The sequence below is a fragment of the Etheostoma spectabile genome, chromosome 14 (assembly GCF_008692095.1).
Source record: "Etheostoma spectabile isolate EspeVRDwgs_2016 chromosome 14, UIUC_Espe_1.0, whole genome shotgun sequence".
Lineage (NCBI taxonomy): Eukaryota > Metazoa > Chordata > Actinopteri > Perciformes > Percidae > Etheostoma > Etheostoma spectabile.
Window position 1 is genome coordinate 10081321 of NC_045746.1, and position 10886 is coordinate 10092206.

A 10886-nucleotide genomic window follows, 5' to 3' on the forward strand; every position below is an offset into this window, starting at 1 on the left:
AAAAACATTATCAATTTTTCTGGGATTTGGGGGGTTATTTTGTGTCTCTGGTGCTTCAACAAGCAAACACACTAAGAAAAAAAAAACATCCATGGTGTTTTGAGTGAGATCCGGTTTCTGAGTGTCCTCTGTCTTCAGTCTCCGCGTGATCTGTCCAACATCTGCACGGTTTCTACGTCACTTGAGACGAGGTGGCTAACCGTAGCATGCTAGCTCGTTCTCAATGGAAAACACTGCTCCAACACACACTAGTTGACCAGAATCTCCAAAAGAACTACTTCCTGTCCCTGTTCTACTTCCTGTCCCTGTTCTACTTCCTGTCCCTGTTCTGCAGGTAGTCCACAAGTGGTCCTGGTCTAGAAGAAGTCTCCCAGCTGATCCTGCCTTGGACTGACCAAAGCTGGAGAAAGAGTTATCTAGCTGATGGATCTTACCGAGCTACTGAGCATGTGCAGCTCCCAACAAAGATAGGACAGAAGGGAGATGTCTCACTCTGGAGCTAAAACAGAGACCTAAACACACAGGGTGGAAACAGGATCTGCAGCAATGTGCAGTACAACAAAAATATGGTCTTTTATGAAAATGAAACCATGTAAACCTATTCTGGTACAACCTCAAAATACAGTTATGAACCTGAAGATGAGCAGAATATGGGCTCTTTAAAGCTTGGAGGCACACCCACACCAACACACTACGGTCCCTATCTAAGCACACAGCATGAAGGGCCTGGCGTGGTGCGTTTAGGGCGTGTACGAATCATCTTTTGCTAGTTTAATGGTGGGAAAAAGGGTCAGTGTCTTTATTAATCATAGGTGTGTTTTGGTCATAACATGCATTCAACCAATCACAGGCCATTCCCTTTAAAAGCCAGGAGCTTTTGGACCTTGGTGAATTGCTGTTATGGAGGATTTGACCGTAATATTTTAATTTTTAATCTTTTGCATGTGTGTGTGTGTGCTTCCCTCTGTGTGTCAGGCAGTGTTAAATAAAAATAACAATGAATAATGTTAAAATAACAATGAAATGCTGCGTTATTGACTTTAGACCAGGTTTTTGTTTGTCAATGGCGCGATCACTACCCGCTGCCTCAAGACAGCAATACGCCCAGAATGCACCTGAACACACCTCCCTGTAAGACCAGCACGCCCAGAATGCACCTGAACACACCTCCCTGTAAGACCAGCACGCCCAGAATGCACCTGAACACACCTCCCTGTAAGACCAGCATGCCCATGGGGGCAAAGATGGGTGGGCGGTCTTAAAATAACAAAGACACTTGCGGCGGGAATTACGCGCGCTGGGTGTAAGACAGGGTCAAGACAAGGTCCCAGATGTCTTCCCTAGTGAGAATCTATTTTCCCTATTTCTACTGTAACTGTCTCCATTATATGTGTAAACTCGAACATTAAAAGAAGAGTTGCATATTTTAGGAAATACACATTTTTGCTTTCTTATCAAGAGTTAGACGAGAAGATTGATATAAAACTTGCATGTCTTTACGCCCAATGTGAAGAGCCCCGATTAGCTTAGCTTAGCATAAAGACAAAGCAAGGGAAAACAGCTAGCTTGGTTTTACATTTCTGCTTATGTACTAATTAATCAGACGCGAAAAGATTAAATCAGTGAGCATTAGCCGTGCAAGTAGGCATATTTTTTTTAAATATTGGACAGAGCCAGGCTAGCCGTTTCTCTCCCTGATATGCTACGCTAAGCTAAGCTAAGCAACCACATAACTTTGTATATAAACTGAAGTGCAAAAAGCCATGTGCCCCCAGCCATGAAAAACATTTTTACACTTCCTCCACAGATTAAATAAACAAGATACAGCATGTCGAGTAGTGAGCTCCAGAGTTGTCGCTAGCCAAGCTAGTGGTTTTCCCCCTGCTTTTAGTCTTTATGCTAAGCTAAGTAACGCATGTCCTACCCGCACAGACACAGTCCTATCAATATTCTAATCTGACTCTCGGCAAGAAAGCGTCAAAGTACATTTCCCCAAAATGTCCCAACTATTTTTTGAACTTTAAATGAATCCATGTACAGGCAAGGCTTTGCTTCATCTGTCTATCCTGAGAGGAATATAGATTTTTGATCCTCATATGTACAGATATACAATAACAGACACATAGCCGACATTATGGGCCTTAGAAAAAGAATACATCTGCACTGTGTAATAAAACACCTCCAGTTCTAAGTTCATAGTTATGAAAGTACTGACAGGATAACAGGGTTGGGAGTACAATATTTGAATCCAAGCATCGTAGCAAGCACTCTAGTATGTTCCCTCACAGCATTTTGGTCTTCAAGAAGCTCTTGCATGTCAAATAAGTCTAAATCCAGAAGCTGGACCTTTCCTGGGTACCCCTCTCCAGCAGTTGGTGCTGCTCCGAGGGCCTTTCTTCGTCTGGCCTTTCTCTGTGCCTCTCCGAGGGAGGAAGGCTCCGATGTTGATGGGGAAGACGCTGTGGAGGGGGTGGAGGTCTGTGGTGCTGTCTTGGAGGTTCAGTGTAACGCGTTGGAGATTCAGTGTAGCTTTGTGGAGGGTCTTTGTAGCTAGATGGAGGGCCATTGTAGCGGGATGGAGGGCCATTGGAGTGGGATGGAGGGCCATTGTAGCGGGATGGAGGGTCATTGTAGCGGGATGGAGGGCCATTGGAGCGGGATGAAGGGCCATTGGAGCGGGATGAAGGGCCATTGTAGCTGGGATGTGGTTAGGGTTCCATTTGTAGCGGATGATTATGGAGGGCCCCTGGAGCTGGATGGAGGGTCATTGTAGCGGGATGAAGGGCCATTGAGCTGGGATGAAGGCCATTGTCGGGATGGAGGGTCATTAGCGGGATGGAGGCCCCTGGAGTCTGGATGGAGGGTCATTGTAGCGGGATGGAGGGTCATTGTAGCGGGATGGAGGGTCATTGTAGAAGGATGGAGGGGCTACCTCCATCGTCCCCACCACATTGATCTACACAAACAGAGAAATTATTTATTTTTTAATCCAGTTTCAAATAATGCTTGATTCAGGGGCAATTCTAGGATCAGACCTTAAGGGGGGGGGCTCAGTCCCTAATGAGAATGTGACCGCGATATAGTGCCATACAAAAGTGTTAACACCCCCCCCCCCCCCCCCCCCCCGCTAAATCAGTAATTTCATTAGCCGATAATCTCTGGGCTATACTGATCACCAACGTCAGCTAACACTTTATGAAAAATATTTTAGTTGCTTGCATTTCACTTTGGGTTGTAATCTGCATCAAGAAATTACCAACTTCTCCTCCTCTGGAAACCCCCCTAAAAAGGGTCTAAATCGCCAATGACTCGATTGAAAAATAGGGGGTGCTGGATTATGGAAAAAAAAAAAAAAATTACGATTATGAAACAGGATAACTCATTGCCTTTTGGAAAGACAGTGCATTTACCGAGCTTCAAAAACAGTAAAACAGTTCAACAAATCCGACAGTAAAAACACTTGAACTTGATATTTCCCATCAATACTTTTCCCTTTTGAAGATGAAATAGGATTTCCCTTGGAAAAACATAAAACGCAATAGAACTGTTTTTCTTGCTGACATTGGTTTTGTGATCACCGGGACCCAAAAACGTAAACAGCAATTACAATTGGAATAATAATTGCACAGCCCTAATTGAAAACAGCTCCCGCATCATCTTAATGGATTTTTTTTTTTTTTTTTTTTTTTTTTTTTTTTTAAAGCAGCCCAATGTGTGTTTGAGTGGAAACCTCACCGCTCTGCCACAGTCCCGGCTTCTCTTCCTGCCGGGGCAGCAAGGTAGACCCAGGAACGAAATGCAGACCGCCAAGCACCGGGATGAAAACACCGTCTGGGTGACACAAGTCACGATCAGAGGCACCCAAAGGATCAGAGTGGTACTCTGGGGAGAGGTGGAGGAGAGGAGTTAGCGACAGCCACCAGCTGCTCCATTAGGGACCCGATTTCCGGCATGAGCAGCAGGGCCACGGTGTGGGAAATGATGTGCTGCATGCAAGCTTCTTTTTCTAAGACGGCTGTGGAGCAAAAAAAAAAACAACAAACAGAAGCCGAGTCGGGGAGTTTGGGTTTGCACGAGAGAATCAGCCTTGTGAATAAAATATGCGGAGCAGAATATTATCACGGTAAACTCTGGGATAGCTTGCCCCTCCCAATAAGAGAGTGTCCTACATTTAAAACCTTTCAAACTCCCTTAAAAACACCAACACTTTTCATCACCCATTCACTTTCACTGTTAAATTGAATGCAGTATATAGAGGTGGATGAATACTGTCTTTGTCAATGTATACGTCTCCAGTATGTGTACCTCACTCATTCATAGTGAATGAGTGCTGTGACTGTCTTTATGCCAGTCCTATGTCACCTGCCTAGGGACTGCGGATGAAAAGTAATTCTTATTTTTACTAATTCTGGCATATTTACATTGTGTTTTTTGCAACATGCATGGTCCCTATCACATAAACCGATAAAATGAAAAAGTAAAGTAAAAGTGTACAGAGGAAATTCAAAGAAGACGAGCTGCAGGATTTTTTTAAGCAGGCGGAAGAGAAGGAACGTTTATGGCTCCAAGTTTGCAGCTTTCTTTGGGAATTCATCATGAAATATGCACGAAGCACAACCATCATTAGTGCCTCTAAGCAGCTATGAATGTCAGAACCAGAAGCCCGAAGCACACTTCCAGATGATGTAACGGGCCCTGCGGCCGCCATATTGGAGGTCCCTTGCTAATAGGCAGCTCGGAGGGAACAGCCCAGTCTGCAGTCTCAGCAGAATACAACAGTTACTCTGTACCGACTTGGAGTTGGAAGGGAGTTTCTAAAGCATAAAGCTGGTGTAATATTACTTTTTTTAAATTTGGAGGTACAACCAACAGTGAGCACAACCAAAATGAGACAAATGATCCTGTGTTTTGGGAAAATGGGCAAGATTAGACATGAATTAATTTAATCTGCATTGTCTTTTGGGAAGATGTTAAACAAATCACCAGTGAGAACATCAGGAACATGTGACTTTTTTTCCCCCATTCAGAACACAAGAGAAAATAAGAGTTTCCTTGCATAACGTAATGTGCTGAATACTCGTTTGTGTATGAATCTGTTTTTGTGATCATTTGGAGCCAAATTCATAAACGAGAGAAACACTTCGATCAGTTGCACAGCCCTAACGGGTATAATTACCACCTACATTGTAATGCGCTGTAGCCACGGCGATTGCATTACAGCAGTCTCCCATTTCACAATTAGATGAATCAACAGTGCCAGCCGTCGCTCTGTGGCTACATTTTTATGGCTACGTTTTGGTTTGAAAATAAATACGTTGCTATGTTTACACTTTGCAATCACGCTGCTCTTAAGTCTCAGCGGTCGCAAACGGAGACCCTGGCACGCGCACGCCCAGCATACAAGAATCTTCATGAGATAAACGGCTCGGCCGCGTTAGCTTAAACTCAGATTAGTTCTACCTTGTGCAGCTAAAAACACGTGGGTGCACAGAGATCGCTTTTGGCTCAAAACTCTGCTTAAAGGCTAACTCCTGTTTTTTTAACCTGGACCCCATGTTCCTATGTGTCTAAGTGACTGATGGGAACAACAATCTGTGACAGTGGTTCAGTATTAAGCGAGATCGCTTCAGTAGGCAGAGGAAAAACAAGCTAAGATGGAAGTTAATAGGGCGATTGTCCAGTTTGTATTTATCTTCACAAAAGTGCTTGTTTTGCCATTGACAGACCCAGATTAATATTCTAAGTGTCTGACAACATTATAGAAAGGATTTCAAAGGAGGTCGACCTTTCTGTTAAAGAGTAAGATCCTTTTTTAAACATAAAAACATCCACGTAATTGCATTTGCCAAACCCACCAGACTCCATGTAAATAATCAGTCATTTTAGCATTGTAAAATACACTTCATTCAAAGTCGACAGAAACTAAATAAAACAATGAAAAGCCATTTTAGGTTGTCTTCCCACTTTTCCCAACCATCACAACTCTAGTTTCGGTTGAAGTAAAACACAATTTATGATTTACGGTGTGACAATGCGTTGGCTCTAGACACGCTAAAAGTATTGCTTTTTTAAATGGAGTCCGGTGGGTTTAGCGCTAGCAACCTAAGAGCTGTTTCTGGTTAAACAGAGAGGTCTCAAATGGGTTTTAAAGGTTTATCTCTGAAGAGATCTTTTTCATAATTTTGTCAGACACTTAGAATATTAATATGAGCCTGTTACTTTTAGTGGACCAAACTGATGATTACATGGCAACACAAAAACATAGGAAAATAGGCTCCAGGTTGAAAAAACAGTGGTTGCCCTTCAAAAAACAAAACCTATCAATGTAAATGTAGCCTGTGTCACAAAGTGAGTTAAAGAATGCCAACACACTGGCTGTCAAATGCCGTGTTTGTGCAACTAATGGCTCAAATCCGATACAGCTGCACTGAATGTATGCATTTACAGCGGGACTGGCGTTAACTTCTTACACAGAGTACAAATCCAGCTTACAAGTCCACAAAAGGTCACCCAGCTGACAAAGTGTACCGCTAGACGTGCTCAAATGCCAAAAGGGTTGCTGTGGCTGCGACGGTGAGGCTAAGCCGGGCTGACAGTCCATCTGCAGCACCAGGAACAGCATCCAGCGCGGGGTGGGCCCGACACCGTCAGCTCAGCAGTCCTCCCTGCAGCCCAGCGGCTGCGTAAGGTGACTGGCGGAGTGACAGAAAAACACAGACACCCGGCCTCACACTCGCTGCCTCTCCCACACCTTATGCACATATACAGTGGTGGGAAAAGTATCCAGCTCTTGTACTTGGTCTTAACCCTTGTGTTGTCTTCCCGTCAACCATGGAACACTATTAGCGCTTTTTCAGACATTTTTGACACTATTTTAATGTTGTGGATGCTTTTTTTGATGTTTTTTTCCAAAGTTATGATATTTCCATTGTTGACATTTTCAGCGCTTATTTCGAAAAAAGGTCAAATTTGACCCAAGGACAACATGAGGGTTAAAAAAAAAAACCTTCTCAGCATTTTTAGAGCTGTTTCCAGATGTTTGGGTCACTTTTTCTAACTTTTTTGTCCTTTTTTCCCAACATTGTTTTACATTTTCCCAACATTTTGTCACTTTTTATCCGACATTTTTGCTGCTTATTTCAACGTCCCATATTTCGGATATGACAAAAAAGGGCCACTCTGCATTTCTCCTGCGTAGCACACTTTAATATCTGATTATTTATTGCTAGTGATATCGTTATGGCGATATTAAACAACATTATCGCAGATTTCCCTCATATCTTGCAGCCCTATACAGTACCAGAGTAAATGTACTTCCACCCCAGCACACACCCAGGGGGGTGCGGGCCCCCATATTGTGCAGCCACGCCGCTCCGTGGTGCGTTTGTGCCGCGGCGACAGCGCTCAGCTGTTCACAGAGCTCGTAAAAGGTCGTGGCGGTTCCCGGCTTGATCTCAGCGTCTGACAGCGGGACACTCACGTAGATGCGTGTGGGGTCAAAAGGACACTCGTTGGCGACGCTGGAGTCGCCGACGGCGTCGGGGAAGCGGCAGTGGGCCAGGAGGCTCCGCTCGCCGTGGACGACGGCCCACACCGCCGACACGGAGAGTCCGACGGCGGAGGCGGCCGCCAGGAGAGCCGACGCCAGGCTGACGGAGAAAAGGGACCACGTCTGCGGGAGGAACAGACACAGAGACAATCAAAAAACCTGAGATCAAGCTTTTTATGCAGTCGGGTAAACCGGGGTGACAGTAAATACATGAAAGGACCCCAGAGAATAATCAATATTAAATTTCATGTATTTACTGTCAAGAATATTCAATATTAAAGGATCTGAGAGTCAGTGTTGGATAACACTTGTATTCAAAAAGCAATACAAAAAAATGTCATTTAAACATTTATTTACTATTATATTTAACCCTCATGTTGTCCTCGGGTCAAATTGACCCGTTTTCATATGTCAATTTTCTTTTTAACTACCTAATTCTTATTACCAAAAAAAACATTAATTCATTATGGAGTGTCTTATTCAATTTTATTGCATTTGAAAAAAAAAAAATTGAAGTGGTTTTGAAATAGTATTGAGTAAAAGTTGACATATTCCAGTCTGTGATTATCCATCAACATCCATTCCTTTCATTTTAGTCTCAATAATTCCTAATTTCTGCTTTTCTAACTCAAAAATTGGGTATCATTTCCTGTAAATGAGGTTTATTGACCATAAATTCCAAAAATAACTGTAAAACTAAAGTTCATAAGTGTGACGTAGTGTTGATTACGTCAAAAAAAAGGGACAAACATTGAGAAAAGGGGACAAAAATCTAAGAAAAAGTAAAAAAAAAACATTGATAAAAAGCATTAATAAAAAGTATTGATTTTCAATTTTGACGGGAAGACAACACAAGGGATAATTATACATTTATGAATTCATTCCAGTGTGGCTTTGTTTTCGCAAGAGATTTGAGACATTTGAAGCTTTAGGGTCAAAGGATCTCTTTACTCATTGGTCTGGGCCCCACTTGAAAGAAAGCTGGACATTTTGATAAGTTTAAATACAAATACCCTTAGAAGGTGAATTTAAAAAGATATGTAAAAATGCCCTTAGACCTCAGAGGGTTAATAGAAACATTAAATGCTGTTAGGAACAACATGAGATATATAGATACTGTATGTTCATGTTTAAGAAGGCAAAAAATATCTGTTGATTGAAAATAGATGAAGTAGTATGAACGTTTAAGGTATGAACAGAAGAAGCAGCTGAAGCATTAGACACTACAGCTATGAGCAATAATACATGAAAAAAACAGTGAACCTATCCTTTAATAAGGTGAGACGTAGGTCCAGAAAGTCTGGAGACATTTAAAATCCCTTTGTGAGGATGACGGAGCTCGAAACTTGATAAGAAGAACAAAAATGACTTCATGGAGAGTGATTAGAAGCTAGTCGCTGCCAGCGTGTGATAAAGGACTGGGTAAACATGGAAAAAGGGAGTGTCCCAGGGTTGCGAATGGGATGGCAAGACAAGTTTGCCCAGTCCACGGTGGCTCTCGCTGACTAAAGGGGACAGGGAGTGGTTCATCGTGGCAGGTTTGCCTTGGGCTTACTCACTGTGGTTAGCTCGCTGCCTCGGGTGTCCCCTCGGAGCAGCCTGACAGCTGGTTAAGTCAATAGGAGGAGAAGCTGTGCCCGGGACAGTCTTGGGAGCCACAGTACAGTGTCTGACTGTCCCGGGATAGACAAAGGAGTCACAGGACAGTGTCTGACTGTCCCGGGATAGACAAAGGAGTCACAGGACAGTGTCCGACTGTCCCGGGACAGTCGTGGGAGTCACAGGACAGTAAACTGGGAGTCACAGGACAGTCGTGGGAGTCACAGGACAGTGTCTGACTGTCCCGGAACAGTCGTGGGAGTTACAGGACAGTGTACTGAACATTGTCTAACTGTCCCGGGACAGTCATGGGAACAACAGGACAGAGTCTGTATGTCCCAGGACAGTCGTGGGAGCCACAGGACAGTGTACTGAACAGTGTCCGACTGTCCCGGGACAGTCGTGGGAGTCACAAGACAGTGTCCGACTGTGCCGGGACAGTTGTGGGAGTCACAGGACAGTGTCTGACTGTCTCTGGACAGTCGTGGGAGTCACAGGACAGTAAACTGGGAGTCACAGGAAAGTATACTGAGAGTCACAGGACAGTGTACTGGACAGTGTATTGACAGTCATGGGACAGTCTTCAGGACACTTCTAACAGGACAGGACAGTTTTTGCTGCTCAAAGAGGAGTTTTAATATCCTGCTGGCAGGATAGACAGACGCTAAGAAAGTGTGAAAATATAATATAATAAATCAAATAATGTAAAGAGAAAGCAAGCATACATGAAGGTAGACAGATCACATTTAAGAGACAGCAGGGACGTCACAAGAACCGGTACAGAGCTGGGACAAAAATTTAGAAAATGTGACGGTACTCGTTTTTCTGCAGAACCCTATGTACTACAGAAAGATAGAAAGGTGAAACTAAATAAAAAACTGACACTGAAAAAAGAGGGACACGTGGACTGTCCCATTTTAAGACCCAGTGGAAACCCTGTAAGCGAGCTAGAGAAAGGACAGAGGGAAAGAGAGAGGGTGCTACTAACCCTGAACACGGAGCGCCCGGTCGTCTCTCATGACTCCTTTTTAAAAAAAAATATTGTATTTAGCCAGACGACAGGTCTGGCTACTCCGCTTGTCATTGGTCGCTGACAAAAAAGCGCTTTGACGTAGGGCAATTTTTTTTTTCCTCTTTCAGAAAAGTTTTTAAAAAAAGCTTTTTTGAAAACACGGTTTTCCCCCGTAGGATTATAATGTAAAACAGACGCCGGCCGCTTCAAAAAGAAAGCATGCACATGGCCTAAATGTGTTATTGTTTGTTTTGTTTTTTGACACAACGTGGTATTGACTTCATTTGGTATCCAGTACCGTGTCGTTTTGGTGGTATCGGTACTAGACTTTTGGTATCGTCACATCCCTGGCAGAGAGCGCCTTTAAATACTGATCTGGCAACGTAGGGAGAATGGATGGACAGAGTGGAAGAGAGGAAAGGAAGGTAATGATACTAACCAGGCCTCTACTCTTCTTGTTTTTAGACAGGACCACGGCCAGAATGCCAACAACAATTCCCTGCAGAAGCAAGACAGATTGGAAGTATTTTCATATTGCTCCATCATATTTGCAACATCACCGCTAGATGAAAGAGAGAAGATTTCAAAAAAGTCAAAAACAATCTCAACACAGCTTCTTTAAGGATGTCAGCTTTAAAAGTTGGTTTTCCATCTAATTCATATGTTACTTAACCCTCATGTTGTCCTCAGGTCAAATTGACCCGTTGTCCTATATCAATGTTCTTT

At 43.3% G+C, this 10886-nt stretch overlaps 1 protein-coding gene across 1 annotated transcript in view; it reads right to left on the reverse strand.

Annotated features, from left to right (window-relative positions):
- Window positions 1-1784: 1784 nt before the first annotated feature.
- tmem54b (transmembrane protein 54b) overlaps window positions 1785-10886 on the reverse strand; it is a 31583-nt gene continuing 22481 nt past the window's right edge. The window contains exons 3-6 of the mRNA XM_032535573.1: window positions 10600-10659; window positions 7481-7672; window positions 3736-3882; window positions 1785-2956 (exon numbers count right to left, since the gene is read on the reverse strand). Coding sequence (XP_032391464.1) covers window positions 2828-2956; window positions 3736-3882; window positions 7481-7672; window positions 10600-10659 — 528 coding nt within the window. The 3' untranslated portion in view covers window positions 1785-2827. The remainder of the gene's footprint in view (window positions 2957-3735; window positions 3883-7480; window positions 7673-10599; window positions 10660-10886) is intronic.